General features: G+C 50.0%; 1 protein-coding gene across 1 annotated transcript; it reads left to right on the top strand.

Moving 5' to 3' along the window:
* Positions 1 to 4,831: 4,831 nt before the first annotated feature.
* Positions 4,832 to 22,383, top strand: SGSM3 (small G protein signaling modulator 3). Its single transcript, XM_065742956.1, has 22 exons — positions 4,832 to 4,916; positions 5,337 to 5,420; positions 6,658 to 6,743; positions 7,906 to 7,972; positions 9,351 to 9,559; positions 9,686 to 9,793; positions 10,552 to 10,695; positions 11,065 to 11,260; positions 11,480 to 11,625; positions 12,188 to 12,415; positions 13,262 to 13,316; positions 16,120 to 16,247; positions 16,518 to 16,673; positions 17,192 to 17,246; positions 17,694 to 17,743; positions 18,958 to 19,110; positions 19,210 to 19,280; positions 19,626 to 19,674; positions 19,974 to 20,059; positions 20,352 to 20,474; positions 21,522 to 21,582; positions 21,919 to 22,383. Exons 2-22 carry the CDS (start codon positions 5,414 to 5,416, stop codon positions 22,000 to 22,002), a joined length of 2,262 nt encoding a protein of 753 aa, XP_065599028.1. The 5' UTR covers positions 4,832 to 4,916; positions 5,337 to 5,413; the 3' UTR covers positions 22,003 to 22,383.
* Positions 22,384 to 23,733: the final 1,350 nt, after the last annotated feature.

Below are 23,733 nucleotides of genomic sequence, written 5' to 3'. Positions count from 1 at the left end.
CAGGGCTGAAACAATTGCCCAGCTTTGCGCTCTCTGCTCTGTCATTTTAGGTTTGGCTTCGTTCCGTGCAGTTAACCGGGCGTTTCGGTACCCGCAGCAGCACGCAGACTTGTTTGAACTTCTTTTCTTGCCGCCTCTCATCAGACAGCCAAAAACGGAGACACGCAGAGCTGACGCAGGGTGGATATTTGGGAGCTGTGCTGCTGCGGGCTGCAGGTTGTAAAAAATCCTTTGGTTTTATGAAATAGGGGACAAGAAAGCTGGCATGCTGTCATTAGTATGATGAGAGCAGTTCTCAATGCCCAGTCAGTGCTGCATTTGCTGGCTGGGTAATACCTGATGATTCAGAAATGAGAGAAAACGTCCATAACCCAAACAGCCCTTTGTTCTGAAGAAGAATTCTTCCCGATCCCAAGCCACAGGGAATATGGTGACTTCAGTCTTGCTAATGATCCTCACGTTGTTTGCTTTTGTTTTTTGTCTTTCACTTATCTGCTCAAACACAGGAGCAAGAACCACACATGTGTTAGAAGCTTTGTAAACAGTCCTGGGAGGTGCTGTGGGTGTTATTTGGCTGCTTCAGAAAGTTGAGTTGTGTGAAGGCAGAGCCCTGAGGAAGATAATCTGTTATGCTATTGGAGATACTGTCCTTAAAATGGCATAGTTGGAGACAAATGAAGTTGAGAGCTGCTTAGAGACCTTCTGGGTGAAACCAAGGTTCTTTTGCTGACATGAGTTGTGCGTGAACAACAGAGCTGCAGGGGAGTGACCTGAGCTGAGCCTTCCTTGCCTCTCACCAAGGGAACGATAACTAAAGCTCTGCAAATCCATCTGTACCACGGAAGGGCCATTCTTCAGGCTGCTCCTTTGTCACTGGCAGCAGCAGGGTGAGAGCAGCTAGAGAATCAGGCTCCTGAGTGGGGTGAGCTTGCAGGGCTGGCTCTGGATGTGATGGATGGGATAAAGCTGCTTGTCACTGCTCAGGGTCAAAGTGTCACATAGAAAACAGAACAGTAACATCTGGAAATAACTGTCAGTAATGTCTTTCAACCTTTCTTTAGTTTGTAACAAGGACAGGTTTGCTGTGCACTGAGAGAGGTGAGTGTGGACGCTTTGCTGGTTTGTATCCCGCCCTTTTCTTCCATCTTCATCTAGTGCAGATTCAAGAAAGCACAACTAATCCCACTGCTGTTTTTCTCAGTGCTTAGTCTGTCCCTCTCCTGTGAAGTGGGAGCAGCACTCTGTATTCGCATCGCATGTCCTGTCATCACTTAGGAATATTGGAAAAGGGAGCTCTCCTCCTCTCATGATCCCAAGGGTCTGGGCAGACAGGTTCTCTGCCAGTGCTTAGCAAGTGCCCAGCTTTTACTGCTTAAGGCCAGACACCTTCTTCTTTCCAGGATTAAAAGTGTGGCATTTGTGTTAGCAACACAGAATCAGCAGAGCCCTAAATGAGTTCTGTTTTTTCTGTTTGCTTCTTTTTTTTTCTCCCTGAGCCACACGAGGGAAGCCCTTGTTATGTCCAGATTTGAGAAATAAGTGCTGCAGGCAGACCCTAAAGCCTTTTCAAGCTGCTCTCTGCATAAAGGATCTGCTGTCTGCTTTGGAGCCAGCTAGCAAAATGAAAAGCAGTTCCATTCTGAGAGGAAAGCGTATGTCCATAGTCAGGAAGTCTGCATTCTGCGTAAGCGGGTGTTGTGTGGGAGTTTGTGTAGAGGCAAGCTTGACACATCAAACAGTGAGCAGGAAGTCAGGCTGGGTTCTGCTTGCCCAGTGCAGACCCAGTAGGAAACAGCATTCTTTTTCACATCCATATTTTCAAAATGGATACGCCGATGGAAGTGCTCTGTCCCTCTGTGGCAGCCAGCAGGGCTTTGTCCCTTGGGCTCCAGCTGAGCGCTGGCTGTCATTGCAGCAGGCAGACTGCTGGGCACCACTTGGTACAAGGAGCAAAGCCGAGCTGTGGGAGTACCTCTTACAGCATTTCTCTGCCCTGTTGCTTTTCCAGCCTGGCCAGCAGTCTGCAGGATGCCTTGAGGTAGGAGACATGAGACAGAGTTCCTTCCAGTTCATCTTTTGTTGGTTCTGCATTGCTGATGCACCGCCATCTCCCAGCTGGGACTGGGACCACTGGACCCTGAAGGACACTACTGCAATCCATGTCAGCAGCTCACATCACTCCTGGGCTCTGAGAGTGTGTCACGGCCCTCACCACTGCTTGCCAGGCTCCTACCACCCTTCCCAGGCCTGCCATAGGCTGTCATGTCCTCCGATGGAGGATTCCTACAGGGAAGTGGGATGAGGGCAGCTGAAGTCCCACAGCTTTTCATTCCCAGTCACCAGCTGAGGTTGGAAGTGTGCAGGAAAGGCTTTCCTGGCACCTCCCTCCTGCACCCGGAGCAGTGCGAGGCCAATCATTTGTAAACAGCTCAGGTCTACAAACCTATTTCCGGGTATTTCCTGCAGTCATCTAGGTTACTGCATTGAATGCTGAAGCAGGAGCCGGTGCAGTGCTGTGTGAGATTCTGTACACTTCCAAAGCTGTGGGTCAGGGTACCAGGGCCAGAAGTTACTGTGTCTTCTCCCCCTGCTTCGGTGTATGGCTGTGCTGTGCTTGTCTGTGAAGCTGGAGTTTTCTCCTGACTGTATGCACACAGAGCAAATATTGACTCGTGGAACTAATGGCATTTGCAGCTCCAGGACATGCCTTTACCTGGCTGAAGGGGGAACTGCTGGGGGAAGGGAAGGCAGAGGGGAATTACCAGGTTCCTGCTGAGGCTCCCTTTGTGCTGTGCCTTGGGTGAGTCAGGCTTTGAGCTCCCAAAACAAAGCTTCCCAAGTGTGAGGGCCCAGAAACGAGCTGCCTGATTTAGTACAAGCTTTTTGTCATCATTTCTAAGAGAGGGACATTCTAGGTGTTTAATCAGTTGCAATCTACTTGGGGTTTTAAAAGCTGAGCTGGAAAGGGCTTCCAAAATTACCCTGAAGTGTGTGACATCCTGGTGAGTACTGTGGCTTTGCAATCACTCTTCTCCTAGAACTCTTTAAATAGAAGTCTATAGCAGTGGAAGCCATGTTCAAATAGAGCATGGTGGTTAAAATCAGCAGGGGAGGAACATGCCTGGGAAGGGGTTTTTGTGCCAAAATAGAGATCCTACTGAAATTCTCCAGGCAGCATTGCTCCACTAGGAAAAAAATATTCTCAGAATGAGTGGTGCTGCAGTGGCACAGGCTGCCCAGGGAGGTGGTGGAGTCACTGTTCCCTGGAGGTGTTGGAGAGCTGTGGATGTGGCATTGAGGGCACGGCCAGTGGACATGGTGGGGATGGACTGGGTGATCTTAGAGGTCTTTTCCACCCTTAATGATTCTGTCATTCATGCGTAGCACATCCAGGCACTACCACAACAGGGTTAAGTGGAGATCACATGGCAAAAGAAGCCAAGCAAGTAAAACCTAGGCCATAGGAGATTGTTATCTGGTGTTTGCAGGAAGGCAGGTATTTGCAATCTTTTGCATTGCAGCTGTGTGGAAGGACAAGTTTGTCCAGAGGAGGCTTAGTACTGTCTAGTGGGTCTCCTTCTCAAACATCCACTTCTAAAGGACACTTTCAGTGAAAAAAAGGTAAACAGGTATATTTCTCTGCGATGTATTTGTGACTCTGACAGGGGTGTTGCAGCTGGAGTGCTTCAAAGAGCTGCAGCTTCCATTGCAGTGCCTTATCCAGGTGCTCATGCAGGCCTTCAGGCTGCCCCGCAGCGAGCTGGGGGCTGTGGTGTGGTTTGTTTTCATGCATACACTTCACTGGCTTCATGGGAGTCCCTTTGGTTGCTTGCTGTCTGCCAGCTAGAAGAGCTGAGAGCTGCTGTAGGGTCATATCTGTCTGTCCTGGCCGTTGATGCCAGCACCAGGTCCCAGCTGGGTGCTTTTGGGAAGGTTTCTGCAGGGACCAGAGGCAGGAAAAGCCTGCCTTCATATCCGGTGCCTGCAGGAGAGTGATGACGTGGGCAGGGGGAGGTGTTCCCCTCTGTTACACCTGTTGTGGGATGAGGAGGGACCTCAGCACTCCAGCCCTGCTTCCTTGGCACCGTGCTTCCTTCAGTGGCTCCAGGGCATTCTTGTGTCTATGTGCCTAACGCGGGCCTGGCTTCCCTGTGACAGGATGGTTCAGCAGTGACTGTACATGCGTGAAGGTTAATGGTGACCTGGGGGCTTGAGGCACTGAGCATGCCAGAGCTGCAGTGGCAGGGCAGTGGGGAGCCTGAAAGAAGGCTCAAAATGCATTAGCAGGAGCACGACCAGCAGTTAGCTGCCTGCTGCGCGTGCCCTAAGTGCTGCCACGTGAAGGGAGAGTGTGGGTGCTCCTTTCCTATCTTTGGGATGGCTTTACCAAGTGAGGGAGAACCCAGAGAGCTGGAGCAATAGGCAGCAATTAGGGGCAGGACAGAATTCACAGGTAAGCAGCTAGCCATGCGTGGGCATGGCAGCTTCTCAGAAACAAAAGCTGGACTTCTGGTTGTTTTGATTTGTTGGTTTTCTTTGCTTGCTTGTTTCTTTCTTCCTCTAAGACTTGGTGTTGGAAGATCAGCATCTGTCCAGCCATACCAGCTTTTCTCATGCTTAAATCTGGGGGGAAGAAGCATTATTTGTGTTCTCAGATGCAGGTGTCTTTATAACTGCTTGTCTTGGAGCACCGCAGCAAGCCACTTGTAGGCTGCAAGTGCTTGCTGGAGAGTCGACTGAGATATATAACCTTGTACTGCTGAGCACTGTAAACAACTCAGACAAGACCTGCTGGGTGAATCCCTCACATTTTTTCTTCCAATGGTTTGCAGCCAGAAGTGGCTTGTAGTGAAAAGTGAAGCTGGAAAATCCATCCAAAGCATGTGAGCATTAGCTTCTCTCAGGTTCTTTCCCAAGTAAGTGTGCTCCTGTGTTTGGCACTGATTCTCCTAAGATCTTTTTCAGTCTTCTTGCATCTCAGACTCTTCACCACTGTGATCCCTTCACCATGGGCAGTAAATTCAGAGTATGATGACATGTTGTGTGCTTTTCTAGTGTTAATTAAATACAGGATTCAGAATCTGTGATGGAAAAGATGATGGAATTTGACTTGATTTTTGGCATTGTTTTAGTCAGCAGTGCTGCTACGTCATAGAGAATGTGGTAGGTGATGCCATGCTTTTTAGCTGGTAGGTGTGAAATCAAGAGGCAGTTCCAGTCTGCAGTTTGCTGTGAGGAGTTTGTGCAGGAGGAGTCTGTGTGTCCCTCACTGTGCTCTCAGATGCTAATTGATAAGATGCTCTCATCATCGGTTCTTCTTTTTCTGTTTGTAACAGGACAGTGACCTCTCAGCCCTGAGAACAGCATTCCTGGACCTGCTGACAGCCTCTGCCACTCAGCCTTACCTAGCACCATGTCAGGTAAGCAGGCAAAAATGGATGTGATGCCTTCTTTGATGGCTTTCTCTTTCTTCATCTGCAGCTTGATAAAAGGAAGTTACTGATTCCAACAGCCATTCTCTATGTTAACATACTGCCCTGCCCGAAACGAAGGGAGGGAGGGAGGGTGCCCAGCTCTTTGTGATCTAGCTCCCTTTTTGCTCAGGGGGGTGCAGTTCCTTCTTCTACCCTGTGCTGATGCCTGCAAAAGCAGCTTCAGCCATTGAATTACAGAGGAAGGAGGATGAAAAGCAGCCTACCTCCCCATTTCTCATAAGACCTGTTCAGTTCTGTTCTCCCAGAACTTGCCCCAAAGCAAGTGGCATGTTTACAGTCTGAGAGACTTTTTTATATAAAGTTGTATTTTTAGGGCTGGAGAATTACTGGAGTTTGGCTGTGGGCTACTGAGTTACAAGCTTGACTAATTACAAGGTCTCTTCCACTGCATCTCTCTTGCAGTGGAACTGTCCCACACTGTGTCTTTGCACCTTCCTTCCTGAGTCAGCTGCTTGTTTTGGGGAATATAACCCTAAGGGAAACTGTACTTCAAAGCGAAGTACACCTTTTTGTTGATGTGTGCAGTGGAAGTGTACTTGTCTGCTTCAGCTGCAAAACTCAACATCTGCCTTTATCCCAAGGGGGACAGTACCTCTGGGGGGTGCTTACCTTGAACACAGAACACAAAAGAGATGGGCATACATACATGGCTGCAGCTTCTGTGCATGGTCTTGGCAGCCTTAGACTGAGGGCAGCAACGTCACAGCCCTTCAGCAGCAAAGGAAGCAGCTGAACATGTTACTGAGGGCTCTGATGCCCCGTTTTGTTACCTGGGTGACAAAGATTCAGAGCAGTCCAGAGTGCTGCTGTTGTCAAGGTCAGTGACTCTACAGGAGGCATTTACTTCTTAAATTTGTTTAATGGTTGCTTTGACTTGGCACAGCTTTCCCAAGAGGAACAATCACATGATGCCATATTTCTGTTCCCCAAAAGGAAAGTTAAAACTCACTTTGGCCTTTCTGCTTCTTTTGCTTGGTAGTAATTGCAGTAAGGGTTCAAACCTTCTAAAATTACTCACCTCCTTGGTGTTGTGGAAGCTGTCACAGTGTCTAGATGTCAATGTCTGGAGTGGAGACTTCTGCACGAATCCTTACCTTGCTGGAGCAGTCTGTGCTGAGTGTCCTAGGTTCTCACTGCTGTATGTTGCTCTCTCTGTGTTCAGGCCGTCACACTCCCTCTGCTGGGGGTCCCTTCTCAGCACTCACACCCAGCATTTGGCCGCAGGAGATCCTGGCGAAATACACACAGGTACAGTGTTGGGCAGGGAGGGGATGTTCTCTGCACAGAAATAAAGAGACCCTGCTGACTTCAGGTGGTCTCTGAATGCTGTATGGAAGAGGGGGGTGGGAGGTGCACTCTTCCTCCTGTGGTTCACTTGGGGGCACCTGTTTACTGTTTAAACTTCATTTGTTTTGTGGCTGCATCCTGGCTCTTGCAAGAGGATCTTGCAGAGCATATAGAAATTTCTGTGAATTATTGCTCTGCTATTTTGTAACTCTTGCTCCCTGGTAAAAATGTTGACACTCTAAGGGCGTCTGTCACCATCGAGCTACCCCAGATGGCTTGTGCATGGCAGGAAGTGCTAGCCCCGAGGCTTGCCTCCAGGTGGGCAGAGCAGGAAGGAAGGAAGCAGACTGGGAATTGTGTAACCCAGCCAGCAGTGTTTGCTGAAGGCAGCTGAGCCCAGAGAAGGAGGCTGAAGCTAATTTTGGAGCTATGCTAGAAGCATGTTTCTTTGGGGCTGCCTGGGTGCAGTGCTTGCAAGACCCCACAGGAGGGGCAGAAGAGATCAGAGGTTTTCACTCCTTACAGCCTCATAATCATAACCACCAGTACTTGCTATGAGCACAAATAGAGGAAGCTGAGATGTCCTCTGGCCTCTAAACTGGACTTGCCTTGCAGATCCAAATCCCAGGTTTTTGTGCTGTCTTTTAGAGTAAACCTGAAAGCAACAAGCAAGAAGTGGGGCACTGCAGGGAACTGAATTTACAGCGTGCACTAGGTTACAGAGGACTACTGTGTCTTAAAGTTGCAGCCAGTAGAGCCCAATGTAGATGATGTGTGGATACCTCAGTCCTTGAGGAGCACTGCTCTTCCACATGGGGAAGTCTTCATTGTGAAATAGTGCTGCAACGCAGGGAGTTGTACCTAGAGATGTCTGGGAAAATCTGTGCAGGTGGGAAAGCAGAGCTTCATATCTTCCATAGAGAAGTCAGAATGGGGGCAGCATGCAACAGCTCCCCAGCTGGGAATTGTGGAGGAAGGTATCAAAAACAAAAGGGTAAGGAGTGCAGTTGCTCAGAGGGGACAGTGCAGGCAGTGTAGGATGGGGCAGTATCCACTTCTTTCTGTTCAGTTGCTCAGTGCTGGAGTGGTGAGAATGTCTCTTCTCCTTCCTTGTGTCCCCCAGAAAGAAGAATCCATCGAGCAGCCAGAGTTCCGCTATGACGAATTCGGTTTCCGAGTTGATAAGGAAGGTAAAACCAGTTCCATCTCTCTCCCTTTCAGTTTGTGCTGGGTGGAGCCCTGGGCAGAGTGATTTTGCAGCCGTTCTGTGCTAGGTTTCATCTATGCAGACATCAGCTTCTTTTCATACAACGCCATTGTTATCAAGGGCCGTGCATCAGTTGAGCTGGCATTGTGGAACGTGGAACACCAAATATGCAGCAGAGTCCTTTCCATCCCCTTATTATGTCTGTGGCATAGGTGAGGGAGAGAGAAAAGTGAAGAGGAAGCTGCCATTTCTATCAGTGGTGTGTTGGGGAAGGGCAGCTCTGCTAGCTCACAGCGAGCTCTCTGTTGTGGTCAGGAGCACTGAGCACTGGTGGCAGGCGCAGAGCCGTGTGCTGCCTGTGGAAAACTCTCAGGCAAGTGGCAGTAGTGTGTGTTCTGCTCACCCCAGCGTCTTGGCAAAGTACAGGGCAATCTGAAGGGGCAGAACCCACATCCTAGTATTTCTGCAAGATCCAGTCGCAGGAGGCCAAGTGGAAGGAGGTGAAGAGAGCTATGGCAGCTGGGCATTGAACTGCACAACTTGCTGCCTTCGCAAAGAGAAAGGAATGCTGGGTGGTGGGAATTGCTTTATGTGCTTCAGATCTCAGGCCACACAATGTGAAGGCAGAACTTTTTTGTCCCTGTGTACCCTGAGGCTCTACGGTCCTAGAGGACTTTCTTGAAGCAGTGACCTTGAGATGAGGACTGGGAAGAGAGACCGATTTTGTTCAGCCAAAACATTTGATAGACTTGTGCATTATAAAGTCAGCAGAAAGGTTTGGGTTGCATTGTTGCAACCTGCTATGTGGTAAAGGATGGAGTGCCTTTATGTCAAACCTGTATTGTGCTAATGTATCTATTTTAGAAAGCTAGCCTCAGGTTCAGGTGATCTCACATTGTGAATTTGGCAGTATTCTTATTAAAGATTTCTTTCTGTGAATAGGTAGCCCCAGAGTTAACATTTTGTGCCTCATTACTTGCATGAACATACAGCTTTCTGCTTGTCACCTCTGAGGCCTGCTATGCTTTTGTCAGCTTGATTTACAGACCCTCACAAAACCCAGCAGGGTAGCTGCTGACGGGGTCTTGTTTAATTCCAGCCACAGTCTGCTGTAAATCATGCATAAGCAGAGCCTGGGCCTGCTGACAGCTTCTCAGTTAAGGCTGCAGTGCCTATTGCTTACGGTCACAACACTTGCTGCCTAAAGAAGACAGTTAGAAACCAAGCTTTGCCTTCCCATGCTCTGGCTGGAAGACCTGAAAATCTTTGTGCTTTTTTCACATGGCTATTTTACTCCCCAGCCTATGTTTGTTCCTTCTCTCTCTTGTCTTCGTTTCATTCACTTCCCTTTGCTGAGGCAGACAGTGCTGAGCCAAACTCCAGCAAGCTTCTGGGACTCCCACTGACAGAGGAGCCACAGCAGAGGCTCAAGTGGCAGGCTCATCTGGAATTCACACACAACCATGACGTGGGTGACCTCACCTGGGACAAAATTGAGGTCACCCTCCCACATTCAGACAAACTGCGCTCCCTGGTGCTGGCTGGCATCCCACACAGCATGAGGCCACAGGTGAGAGCACTGCCTGCTGTGGGCTGACCTTCCTGCCACCACCCTCTCGTGGTTGAGAGGGTGCCAGGCCACGGCTTTCTGGGGCTCCCTTAGTGACTCTTCTTGCTGTTCACTCTGTCCCCCCAGCTGTGGATGCGCCTGTCTGGGGCCTTGCAGAAGAAGAGAAATTCAGAGATGTCGTATCGCGATATCGTGAAAAACAGCTCGAATGATGAAACCATTGCTGCCAAACAGGTGAGAGATGCTGCCTAGTGCTGACTGGGCATGAGGGAGTGGAGAGAATGGCAAAATTTACTGTGTGAAGAGGAAGGGGTGTCTACCTGACACCTGCGTGAGGGATAGTTGAGAGAACCCATGATTGAATCCCGCTTAAGATTAATCTTATTGGGCATTTATCTTGTTGAAGTAGAAGCCATGCAGGTCCCTTCCTTCCTAGGGAAGAGGTTTAACCTCTGCTACCTGCAGGCTAGAATACCACGCTGCACTTTCATCTGGGTAAGTTCCTGATACTCAGTGAGGGAGGCAAAGGGTGAAACACTGACAGATGCTTTTCCACTGAGATAACAATGGAAGAAGGACAACTCTGCCCAGAGGAAGCTGTGGGCTGTTCACCTGCAAGACCCCACCACAGGTGTGGTCACATTGTTGATTTCTGTGGAATAAGCATGGTGGGAATCCTTGCTTGAAATCCAAGCAGATGAAATTCCCAGGCAACATGCTTACTGTTATAAGTGGAGAAGTTAGGGGCTGAGTGGAGGCAAGTATTTCTAGCGAGTCACCAAGTTGCCATCTGACTGTTTTTTTACATGTTAGTGAAGGTTATTAAACTGGCTCCAGCTACTTGGATAGGGCTGTCTTCTTTGGTGCCTAAGGACTTGGGTGTAGGCAAGCAGAGTTCACAGAGGCAAGAAGAACAGCTAGGTGCAGAGAGCAGAAGGCAACTGTTCAGGTGCTGCTAGCTGACCCTTTCCTTGTTTATGGCTGTCTGACAGATTGAAAAAGACTTGCTCCGCACGATGCCCAGCAATGCCTGCTTCTCCAACATGAACAGTATCGGGGTGCCACGGCTGCGCAGGATACTGCGGGGACTTGCCTGGCTCTACCCAGAGATTGGATATTGCCAAGGAACTGGCATGGTAACCTGCTTTAATAGTGGTTTTGTGATAGGGATTGTTCTGCTTTTGGTAGCTACTTTGACGTAAGTGATTTGAGGCTGCGCTGCCAGACAGTATGACCTCCAGACTCCCTTTCACGTGGAACATATCTCTTGAGGAGGGTAGAGCAGAGTAATGCTGCACATTCAGAGGTGTGGAATAATTTGTTTGGTCAGCCTGTGGGGGAGGAAAGGCATTACAGTGCACAGAAATCCCTTCCCTGGGAGAGACTGCAGGAGAGCTGCTGCAGAGGAAGGAAGACATCGGTCATATAGACACTGGACCGTGTGAGGAGGTGGGGAAGGAGTTATGCTCTTAGGACGGGCTTGTAATCTTCCTTCAAAATCCCAGGTGGCCGCCTCTCTGCTGCTCTTCTTGGAGGAGGAAGATGCCTTCTGGATGATGTGTGCTATCATCGAGGAGCTGGTTCCCGCCTCTTACTTCAGTACCACCCTGATGGGGGTGCAGACAGACCAGCGTGTCCTGCGACAGCTTATTGTACAATACCTACCCCGTCTGGACAAGCTGCTCCAGGAGCACGACATCGGTAAAAGTGTGCCCATGGCTCTTCCAGGTGGTGTGCAGGCAGAGATCACTGCCCTTGTTTCACATAGGGAGAGCAGCAGAGCTAGGAGCAAACCTTCTGGCTCTGGAGGCCAGGGCAGTGCACGGTCATCTGTAAGCTGGGAGGGCAGCACTTAGGAGAGTCTGTCTCCGCCGATCAGCTGACGTCCCGTCATGATTCCTTTTATGTCTCTATTCACAGAGCTGTCCCTGATCACCCTGCACTGGTTCCTCACCTCCTTCGCTAGCGTTGTCCACATCAAGCTGCTGCTGCGCATATGGGACCTCTTCTTCTATGAGGGCTCTCTGGTGCTGTTCCAGCTCACTTTGGGCATGCTCAGTATGAAGGTAGCACTACCACCACTTCCTTCCTTATAGCACTTCAGTATTTCACTGCAAGGTTTATGTGCAAGGTTTCCTATCTGCTTCTTGTATGTGGCTTGGGAGTGTGCAAGCAGAGATGACTCGCCTTGCTTTCCTCAGAAATCTACGTGGAAACTTCCAAGGTTCTTTGCAGATTCAGGGATTGCTGTTTCCTCTGCCTATCTCATTTGATCTCTCATAATTGAACCTCATCAGCTGCCCCCTCTATTCACGCTAGATCCCAACCTGAGAATCCATTTATTTAAACCAAAATAGCTCTTGGTTTTGCCCCCTCTCTATGACTCAAAAACATGCCGCATGGAGCTTGGGGAGCAGATCTCAGTGCAATAGGGTAGTAAAAAATTGCTTTTGCATTCCCAGAGCTTGCCTGAATGTTTTTCTACCAGTTTTTTATGTAATTCCATAGCTGTACCTACATTGTTTCGGGCCTGGGCTGTGCGCTGAGCATACAGTTGAATCTAGCAACTTCAGGAGCGTAAGTGTCACACTCACCGTTCTGTGTGAAAAAACAACTGTGTCTTCACAGGAGGATGAGCTGATCCAGTCTGAGAACTCTGCCTCAATCTTCAACACGCTCTCGGACATCCCAAGTCAGATTGCAGATGCAGATGTGCTGCTGCAGGAGGCCATGCGCGTGGCCGGCTCGCTGACAGATGTGGCAGTGGAGACCCAGCGTCGCAAGCACTTGGCCTACCTCATTGCTGACCAGGGGCAGCTGCTCAACTCCAGCACCACTGTCAACAACTTATCCAAAGTGAGTTATCCTGTCTGAGAGGATGTTGGCTCTGTCACCCAGAAGAGAAAAGGCGTTGGCAAGTGAAGGCCTGTACCAATGAAATGCTGCTGATTTCACCCACAGATGAAAGGAATGCTGATGACGATTGTAATTATCATTAATGAGAGTTGTGATAGAAAGGGTTACATTTCATTAATGAGAAATAGTAATAAAAAAAAAAGAAACCACATTCACTTTTGGCAGAATTTGCTTGGAACTAACGTAAGCACACAGCAGAGTGGGACCTGGGATTAATCTATTAGTAAGAAATTGACATGCTGAAATAATTCCAGCAAGGAGAGTGCAGCAGCCTTTGAGAAGCTGAATAAGAAATGCATCTGTGTCTAGCCGTAGATCACAGTCTGCAGATGTAGTACCTCCTGTTCTTCAAGCCTGTACAACAGATATATTCTTGACGCTCATCTTTGTGCTTATCACCGGACACTCCTGCAATCCTAAAATGTAATTAGCAGCCACTTAGAAATTTAAATACAATTATGTGTGGAAGTGCTTCTGGCAACAAGTACAATTAAAACTAAAATTATTCAGTTGAATCATAGTTGATTATTGAACTTCATGTATGCTTTTGTAATAACTGAGCTATAAATAACCCACTGCACATGGAGCAGAACAAGCAACGGAGCTGATTCATTGTACTGGGACTAGAACAGCTCCTGTCTAAAACTGCCAAGTCACTTGCCCCCCCCTTGCAATGTTAACTGTCGGAGCACCTTGCTCAGACCTGAACAGTGTGGAGGATTACTTTATTTTATTTACTAAACTTACTGAAATCGGTGCACTTTGTTCTCTCTTTTCCCTTCTCAGATCGTGCGGCGCAGGACTCAGCGCAGGAAATCTGGCATCACCTCTCTGCTTTTTGGTATGGACAGTCCCGTGCTTTTATGTGGTGTTGATGGATTGAGCAGCCTAGGAGGGATGGGAGCAATGCAGGGGAACTCTGGGACAGAGAAAGAGGAGAGAGGGGAGCCACAACTGAAGGATGAGATGGAAGAAGTGTAGCTTTCTATTTGTTTGCTTCGGCCTGATCTTAGAAAGTGAATTTTGGATCAGTTGGCAGGTCCTTACGTGGTGGCCTTCCACACGTGGGCTACAGCTCCTTGCGCTGGACAAGGATTTGAATGCATTTTCTAGTAGGCTGCATGCAGTCCGTGGGCTGCGTGCTGTGCCCTCCTGACCAGGCAGGATGATTCAGTATGTAACTCATCAAGATTCATAAACCCAGCTAACCCAGCCTATGTTCAGAAAGCACACAGCCAGCATAGATTTAAAATAACTTAATTCTGTGGCTTCATAATAGCCCTTCCTGTTGTAAACCATCATCGACTTCCTTGCAACTGGTTAGCTGTCTGATGCTATTCTTAGTAAATGGAGAATTTAAATAGAAAAGTTTTCAGTCTGCAGCAGGTGACTGAAGTGAAAAACTTCAGCCCAGGTGTGAGAAGGGAAGAGTTGGATGTGATAAGTCCATGATGGCAAATTACGTTAACTGTCTGCTGCCTGTCATAGTTGTTGTGTAAAGTTGGTAGGTAATCTTTATCCAGGTAGGAATAAGAATTTACCCAAAACCATCATTCTTCTTTTATTAACGAGGACGAAGACACAGAAATGACTTGGACAGAGTCATAGAATCTCTGGAATGCTGTTTGGGAGGGACCTCTGGAGGAGCTTTGTAGTCCAACCTCTCTTGTTCAGAATCAGATTTGTGCTTATGCTAGCTCAACTGAGCCAGGGCTTTCTGTAGCTGAGAATCTAAAAGTTGGATCAGATTGCTAAAGGAATAGAAAAGAGAACCAGTTAAAGTAGGTACGGGGGAGAACATCAGTGCCCATGCAATGCCCATCCAAAAGGAAAAGGGCAACAAGGTAGTGCATTAGAGCTGGCCCTCCTCTGCACAGCTACCCAACTCATCAGGCTTTGCAGGCTCAAAATAGAGCCTTCTCGCATGGGGCTGATCTTGTACTCATTTCCTGCTTTGGAAACATACATGCAGGCTTGTCAGGTGCAGCGAAGCAAATCTGCTGGTAATCCCAGTTGCCTTCTTCTGTATTTTGTATATTTGAAGCGGGGGAGGGTTATAAAACTGTCTTCCCATCTTTCCTGCTCATGTTTAGATGGAATTCATCTGGATGTGGAGGGAAGAGCACAGTATTCTGGCCAGAAGGGACTGATGAAATAGCAATATCTGTAAACAAGGGCAGCCCTCTGCTCACAGCGTGGATGTGGTTGAGCAGTTTCTTCTTTAGTCATATTCTTTTTTAGCAGCATGAATCTTCCGCCCTCTGCGTGATCATAGAATCATAGGGGTTGGAAGGGACCTCAAGAGATCATCGAGTCCAACCCCCCTGTACCCAGTCTATCTCTGAATCTGCAGCAAGGCTTCTTACAGCTCTTTGTCCCATCCCTGGGCAGTGGCAGGAAGGTTTTGGTTAATTTGCATTGCTTGGACTGGGAGTTAGTGTGTCTTAAGCTAAAGTCTGTGCTTTGTCCAGAAGCAAAGTTCACTTTTTTCTTACGCTGCATGTCTAAATTCGATTTTCAATATATATTTAACCAATAGAAAACGATTATAAAAATCATTTGAAATCTAATCCTGCGCTCTCAGTAATGTTCCTAAAGTTTCAGTCTTTTTCATTAGTATCACTTGAGATTAAAAGATACAGTTAATCACTTTTCATTAAGCAGGAGCGACTCTTTGTGCATACACAGCTTTATCTCTCAGAGCACATTCCGTTATACTGCTTTCTGTAATGCTCTTAGAAAGCAAGCAATGTACTAGGTTGCTAGCCACTAACTTTCTTGAGATGTATAAAAATGCAATTTACATAAAAATTTGAGTTAATTGAAGAAAATTAGTGTTTAAAACAATGAATTGTTAATCAAGCTACCTCTCTTTTAGTATATCACAGAGAGCAAAATTGGATCTGTGAAAATAACACTTCGAATTAAAAACAAAAACTGGATCCTTTTTTTTTTTTTTTTTTTTTTTTTTTAGGAAAAAGGAGCAAGTGATTAATTATGCCCAAACTTCATGCACCCAATGTTTAAAGATTTTGGATATGGGAACTGTCTAAAGAATCAATACCACTAGGTATCTTTGTCTCATATAAATAAATAGGTCTTAGCTGTCACTACTCCTGTGGGAATCAGTGAAAGTTGGAAGATGCTCTTTATTTATCTTGTACTCATGACCCTTTGTATATACCCAAAGCCTTTAGAAAAAAAAAACAAATTTGTCTGTTAGAGAGACCAAGGTCTCAGGTGGAGGCTTGTCCCTTGTGGCTCTCACTTCTGGACTGACACAAGACAGTGAGCTGTCTCAGTTTTTCACTTCTTTTTCAAGTTTCAGTGAAGAAGATGCTCACACCCTGCAGGCAAAAATTAGAAGTAGTCGAAAGCTGTTTCAGTTTCAAGAGAATTTCAGTTCATAAAAATGTTTGGAAGTTCCTTAGGTTTGAGTCCCACCATTCAGTTGTCTCTATATACTGTGCAGGCACTGCTCTAAAACAGTAGAGCAGCACCGTGGCGTGCTGAGCTGCCCCGAATGATCATCTGATCTCCTGCGGTTCCATATGTGCTTGGAAGTAAAACTTGAAAGAAACTTGTTGGTACTCATCTTTGTTTTTCTTTCTGCATCTTCCCTCTGGCTGCGTGGGCTCCCCCAGGGGATGACGACTTGGAGGCGCTGAAAGCCAAGAACATCAAGCAGACAGAGCTGGTGGCCGACCTTCGCGAGGCCATTCTGCAGGTGGCACGGCACTTCCAGTGCGTGGATCCCAAGAACTGCAGCATTGTGAGTGGGAGCTGCTGTGTGCTCCTGGAGCGGGTGGGCTCCAGGAAGAATGCATCAGGTGTCACAGATGGAGGGGGAGGGTTGCTCAGCCCTTCTCTGGTGCAGGAAGGCTGTCTTCCTGCTAGAAGGGTTTGGGAACAAGGGCCAGAGGTTTTGGTAGATCAGCTGGGCACAGATTGGTAGGCTCATTTGAGTCGGAACAGACCTTTAAAGGTCATCTGTTCCAACTCCCATCGTCTGTTGTTTTTCATTGCTCTGCGTCCACGCCAGGACCTGACTCCAGATTACAGCATGGAGAGCCACCAGCGGGATCACGAGAACTACGTGGCCTGTTCCCGCAACCGCCGCCGCCGTGCCAAGGCGCTGCTGGACTTCGAGCGTCACGATGACGACGAGCTGGGCTTCCGCAAGAACGACATCATCACGGTATTCTACACGGATTCTACACTGCCTCTTTCTGTGGGGAAACAGGGGAGGAGCTGAGCTCAGAGCCCAGTCAGGAGTCTGAGGGGAAGCTGTTGGTGGTTTTGGGGGCTGTCTGGGGATGAGGCAGTGGCTGCCATACAGCTGAGCCACAGCTTGATTTAGTCCAATCTGCGTTCCAATTCAACACCGTGCACCACGTTGTGGTAAGACTGTAAAAGCATCCATTCTGTCTTTTAGTTGTGGGCATCCCATCCGGAACGTACAAAAGGAGGGATGGAACTGTGTTTCCAGTAGCTTTTTGCTGTTGAAGGCCCTGGACCGTATAAGAAGGGAGCATTGACAAAAGAGCTGAAAACAAAGCAATCCATCATTGTGCACCCACAGTCACGCACCTGTAGCCCTCCTGGCACTGCACGTGCTCCTGTGGGGAGAGATTTCTGTGTCCCTTTTCTATTTTTCACTGCTCCAAGTCACGGTCGCTCTCTCCAACTGTTGCTCTCCACTCCTTGTTTTTTCAGATCATTTCACAGAAGGATGAGCACTGTTGGGTTGGAGAGCTGAATGGACTGAGAGGTGAGAGAGCAGGGCAGCTTACACTGGGAGGAACTGGGTGGGATGCAAAGCATGCATTCATCCACAGCAACTGCGCTGGCATTATTTTAATAAAAGGTTCTGCCAGTCACTCAGAGGAACTGCCGAGGACAAGGGGAGTATTCCAGCAAGGTATGGGGGATGGTGGTACAGCTACGAGGTTGCTTCTTGCAAACAGCAAGGTTAGGCCTGTGCATCCTGTCACGGTGTAGTTGGGTGCACATCATCTCTGCCATTTGCGGGCAGTGTCCAGCAATGGGTTTCTTCTTGTAGTTGCCTTGTTTCTGGTGATTTTCAGGCTGCTCTCTTCCTTTTTGGGGTTGGACCCTGTGAACTGTGTGTTTTATTCTCAGCCAGCACTGGGCTCTCATCTCCCCTACCCAGGGGATTCCCAGTGTCTATGTTAGGCTTATGTCTTTGTCTTCGTAGGTTGGTTTCCTGCAAAATTTGTGGAGATCTTGGATGAGAGGAGCAAAGAGGTAAGTAAAAAAAATAAAAAGAGGTAATGTCATAATTGAAAAGAGCCATATATTTACCCTCCTTGAGTGTTTTTGCTCTCTCTGGCTACTGAGCAGCTTGGTGATGTTACCAGCTTATCTTCCTAAGCCTGCTTGCTCAGTTTCCTGATGCTGGTCCTGCCAACAGCAAAGGCTGTGGGGGGAGTTGAATGCAGTGCCTGGCCTTCCAGGACCCCCAGAAAGCAGCTTTGGGAAAGCAGAGAAAGCAGAAGGCGAGCACACAGCAGGATCCTGTGGTCGGTGTTCCTGCCCGCTTCCCACTGCCTGTATTTTCTTCCACCTTTGAGGCTGTCCCTGTGAGTCCTGCTAGTGCTTTGAGATCACCACAGGGTACTGCCCGAGTAGCTGTGCCTGAGGGAGCACTGTCTTGGCTCCTCTTGTGACCAGTGGCAGTGAGATGCAAGCTGTTTAGAGCACAGATGCCTCACTGTGTCCCCAAGGCTGCAGAAACTGATAGGAGATAAATATCAGCTGTTGGCGTATACATTTTTGCCAGAGAAGTGGAGAAAACTCTGTCCTTCTTCTCCTCTCAATCTGGAGAGTGAGGAATGGCTCAAAGGCTGACCTGAGACCCCGAGTACAGCCTTTAGTTAGATGTCAGCATTGACATCTCACTTGCTTCCTTCACTCCCCTTCTCTGTGCTGGTTCCAGAAATGCAGATCACATATCTCTGTGCGTATAAACTGCGCTGCTGAACTGTTCTCCCAGATGCAAGAATGTGGAGGATCCCATTCATTCTGATCCAGGCATGTTACTGTTAGTCTGTTGGAACAGCAGTGTGTCAGTGTGATCCCTTTGAGAGTTACACCATCTGATCTGGAAATTCTTACCTACCCCTATTTATCTTGACCTTTAGCAGCTTTAGGGAACCTTTACTGCTTGTCTTCACCTTGGACGGCATCACACCGAACTGCAACAGTTCCTCCATGCCAGATGCTGCCAAGATGGTGGTGGTGTCACCACTGTCACATCCAACACCTAGACACAAAGGTGCTGGTGTCCCAGCGCATCCTGAGGGATCAGCACTGAACGTGGCACTTCACTCAAGTGCCAGCAGGAGCACAAGTGGCTGAGGAAGTGGTAGGGGTGCAGCTGGGAGTGGAGGAGTACACAGAGCTATCTGTGAACTGCCCCCTCAGCAGTCTGCTGAGAGCTGGCTCTTGGTGTTCCTCAGTACTCCATTGCTGGAGATGACTCAGTCACAGAAGGGGTGACGGATTTGGTGCGAGGGACACTCTGTCCTGCTTTGAAGTCCATATTTGAACACGGATTGAAGAAGCCGTCGCTGCTGGGGGGTGCCTGCCATCCTTGGCTGTTCATTGAAGAGGTGAGATGTCTCAGCTGCTTTCATGGAACAGTGGTGCCAGAGGGATGGAGTGAAGGGGCTGCAGGGCAGCATGTACTGACTGTCCCTACTCCTTTCTAGGCTGCAAGCAGGGAAGTGGAACGGGACTTTGACTCTGTGTATTCTCGCCTTGTGCTCTGCAAGACCTACAGGTAAGGCCACTTCTCCTCAGGTGTCTGCGCCCTGCTCCTGTCTGCCTGCCAACTGCTGCTGCTTTCTACCACGGGAAAGGTTGTGGTCTGCCCCAGCTTCCAAGGGTGTGGTGTCAGCAGGCTGCCATGCCTTCGCTGACTTGGGGATGGCTTTTGCCCCCACTCCTAGGCTCCTGCATTTGTATCTGGGGTCATGCTTTGCACTCTCACAGCTGTGTGATCACCCGTGGGCTCAGCAGTAGTGAGGGAGCTGTCACTGCTACTGAGGTGTGGAGGGGGAATGGCCTGTGTGCGCCCAGGGGGGTGACTCCTGAGCTTGATAGCTTTGTTCTGTGATCTTTTCAGGCTGGATGAAGATGGCAAAGTCCTCACTCCAGAGGAGCTGCTTTATCGGGTGAGTGCTGCCCCAACCCAGGCAGAGCCTGGCTGGTAACATAGGGATGTTTACCATGGGAGCTGCTGGAGGGTGATGCTCTTCTCCTTGCTTGACCTTCCCTGGTGGGGTGAAGACATCAGATGCCTGGGGAAAAAGGCAGAAAACTGTCCGGCAGCCTCTAATGCTAGCAGGTGGTGCTGTGTGCAGGTGGGGAGCAATTGGGAGGGCAGCATTTGGCTGCGCTGCTGAAATGGCTGCTCAGCTCAGCTTGAGGTGAAGCTGTGAGCAGGCGGTAACCACATCTTCCTGCCCTCCAGGCAGTTCAGGCTGTGAACATGACGCACGACGCTGCACATGCACAGATGGATGTGAAACTTCGTTCCCTCATCTGCGTCGGGCTCAAGTGAGTCACCCAGACCTGTCACCCTCACGCTGTGGGTGTTTGGTGCTTGGGAGGGAACAGATCAGGCCCGTGGACAGCAGCTGCTTCCATCCACCTTAGGCCATGGGGACAACTTCCCCTCTCGCTGCAGTCACTGAGTGGGACCTGTTCCTTTCTTGCTTGTCATGTTGGCCCATGAAGGTTTATGTGGGGCATCCCCGTCCTGCTGGGGCTGAAATTAGGCTGTCCTGAAGGGACAGAGCTTCTTTCCCTGGCTTCAGTCCATTAACAAACCTATGCCCCATCACTGCAGCGAGCAAGTGCTACATTTGTGGCTGGAGGTGCTGTGTTCAAGCCTGCAGACTGTGGAGAAGTGGTTTCATCCCTGGTCATTCCTGCGCAGCCCCGGATGGGTCCAGATCAAGTGTGAGCTGAGGTAGGTCTGTCCCCATGTGTCTTGGATGGATTTCCTCCTGCCCTGTGGGAGGTGGCCCTCACTGCAGCTGGGTTTGGGCCCTCTCCAGACAACAGTAGCCTCGGCTGTCCAGATGTCCCCCCTGCAGAGATATCTCTCTGTGTGCTGAGGCAGCGGTGACCGTCTAGACAGTTTAATGGGATGCACAATGCCTGCTTTATTAAGGGCAGAGCTGCTCTACAGACTCTGCCAGTCACGCTGGTTCCCAGCAGGAGCATCTATAGTGAGGAGCAGGGCTGTGTGCCCACACCTCAAGCTGCCTTGCTCCTGGTGCTGCTGTGGGTAGGAGTTCCCTCCACCTCTGTACTCCTGCTCTGTACTACTGAGCCTGAGGCTGCTTGCACACAGCACAGAGCAGTGGGACTGGTTCTTGGCTGGGCTGGGACTCATTAAAAGCAGGAGCTGAGGTTTTTGCCGTTCTCCTTCCTGCCTGCTTCCTCTGGAGGATCATGGCCACCCCACAGCTACAGGAGTTGAACAATATTCTTGTCAGATATTCTGCCAAGCCTGGGGGACGCTGACAAGTTTGGCAGATGAACTCCACATCTCTGTCTTCAGAGGGCCCTTCTGCAGTCCCTGCTTCAGGACACTCCTCTTACTTTGGGGAGAGAGCAGTGGGTGTAAAATCTCAGAGGTGCTGCTGGTAGCAGTCAGTTAGAAACCCACAGTCCCCATTGTCAGCAGCATGCAGTCCTTGGCCACGTGTGCCTGCGGGACAGCAGAGCCCTGGGCTGCCTGTGCTTCCCTGCGTCGTGCTGTCAGTCTCTGTAGGGGTTGCACTTGAGTCACATTTCTAAGCTTCTGTTTCCAGCCTGGGCCTGGCAAGATGCAAAGCCCAAAGTGCAGGAGGAAACCCGCCACTAGTGGCTGGTGTTGCTATTTCAGTGCCAACAGAAAGCCTCTCCACCCCTGCAGAACTGAGCGATTTTCCAGGGCAAGCTGCAGAGCAATTGTGTGGCTGGGGCAGCAGCTCTGGGTGTGTGTTACTACTGCTCTCTTCCATTTCAGAGTGCTCTGCAAATTTGCCTTCAGCCTATCTCAGGACTGGGAGCTGCCAATAAAGAGGGAGGTGAGTAGGCAGCATCGCTCCTGTTCTCAGCTGGGGGCTTTGCTTACCGCCTCTCCTGGCTGTCTGGTGCATCCCATCCCAGAGCCAGCTGTGGATGGAGCTGCTTTCTTTGGCAGTGCCCGGGAGCAGGTGCTGGGGCACTGCCCACACAGCTGGGGCAGAGGGAAGTGGCAGCCCCTCCCTTCCTCTGTGCTCTCCAAACCGCAGGGCCTCTCCCTGCTTCAGCTCTGGGGGGTGGGAAACGCAGGCAGCTCTGCTGGATGCAGGGTGCCTCGACCACCTGGGCCCTGCTTGTCTGGGTGCGGTGCGCTGACCTGGGTCTCTGCCTCCCTGCAGGAGAAGGAGAAGAAGCCACTGAAGGAAGGGGTGCAGGACATGCTCGTGAAGCACCACCTCTTCAGCTGGGACATAGATGGGTGACCTCTGCTCCACCCTGCCCCGGGAACCTTCTCAGCGGTGTGCACTCCTCTCCCCAACCCCCATCATCTCACAGGCCCCTTCCTTCCGTTCCCTCCCCTCCCCACACTTCTGTCTGTGACAAAATCCCCCTCACGGGGCTGCCAGGCCACACGGGACCCATGGCAGCAGTGCCACGAGGCCACGCTGCAGACCCGAGGGAGGTGACGGTCAGGGCTGATGCTGCGCAGGGGCAAACGTGTCCTGGCTGGAAGATGAATGCCCCTTCCCAGCCTTCCCCATCTCATCCACCCCCATTTCCCAGGGGAGAGGGGCTGCAGGTCCAACCGCTGTGTGCCAGCGTTTCCGTGCTGCTGTGGCTGTGGGGCAGAGGCAGTCCTCGCGGGACGGCTTTGATCCGTGACGGTGGCACTGCGGGCGGAATGGAGGCAGTGAGGGGACTGAGTGCTGTGCGGAGCAGGGATGGCACGCACCTCACCTCGTGCCATCCAGGGGCTCACCTCCCAAGGGACGGGGAAGGCAGAACCCGAAGCACTTGGATAGGTTCACCTGACCCGGAGCCAGGGCAGAGGAGGGGGAACCGGCATCAGCCTCATCCCCTTTCTCTGGCACTGGTGTGCGAGGTGCCCGACAGCAGCGACCTGTTACTGCTCTAACAGCCCTACGGGAGGGACTTCATCTCCCGTGGGAGCAGACAAAAACCAACACTCCCTCTAGGAGAGTGTTTCACGCTGTCATTTTAGTCTCGACGTGATTTTTACTGTTAACCAAAAAGCTGTAAATGAACTCCGGGAACGCGTGTGTATTTTGGCACTGTCGTAGCTCAGGCTGGGTTCAGGTTGGAGCTGGCTCAGGGAGACCGACTCGCACTCCTCGCCCTGCGGCGGCGGGCCGGGACGTGAGTCGGGAGTGGAGAATTGCTGCTTTGTGGTGGTGGCTCTGGATTATGGAGTCTGTGACTTTCTACTGAAAGCGCTTGTCAGTGAGCACAAACTACTCATGAGATGACACTAGATTCTTACTTTACTTTATTCCGTGGGTTTGTAAATAAACTGCATCTTGGGAGAGCGCTGGACTTTGGCTTTGTTTTTCCACGGGGTCAGGACTGACCGAATTCCTCCTTGAACGGATCTCCCCTGGAGCTGTGGGTGCCCCATCCCTCGAGGTTTCAAGGGTGGGGCAGGTGGGGCCCTGGGCAGCTGAGCAGCTGGGGGGCAGCCCTGCCACCGACTGCAGCCCTGCAGCCTCACCCCTCCAGCAGCAGGGCGGTGAGGGGCTGCCTGTGCTCCTCCTGCCCTAAGGCTTACGGGTTTGGTGGGGCTCTTCGGGTTCTCACTTTAGCTGGAAGAGGCAGTGGGGTCGGGCCCTCCCCCAACCCCGGCACCACAGAGAAGCCGCTGAGCACGTGACTGTTTGGAATTTTTTTAATAAAATGGATTTTTTTTTCTTTTTTTTTCTTTCAAATATTTGTAACTGAAAAAATAATTCAATTTAAAGATCCATTCTCTCCCCCGTTAACTTGTCGCTCTGATCCTTTTCCAGTTGAACGCTCGCTCTGGATCCGGGGCCCCATCGCCATCCGTGTGGGACGGCGCCCATCGCCCTTTGCTGCATAGTGGAAGGGAGAGTGCGTGCTACTCCAATACACGTTACAAACAAGTAGTGGTTACAGCAGAAAGATTCAGGATTACATTCAAGGTAGAGGCAGAACATCAGACTTTGTTTTTCCCGATG

Source organism: Cyrtonyx montezumae, unplaced genomic scaffold (assembly GCF_038088225.1).
Source record: "Cyrtonyx montezumae isolate F1298 unplaced genomic scaffold, pur_monq_1.0 scaffold_3, whole genome shotgun sequence".
Taxonomy (NCBI): domain Eukaryota; kingdom Metazoa; phylum Chordata; class Aves; order Galliformes; family Odontophoridae; genus Cyrtonyx; species Cyrtonyx montezumae.
Note: the sequence above shows the minus strand (reverse complement) of the source record. Positions and strands in the feature narration are given on the sequence as shown.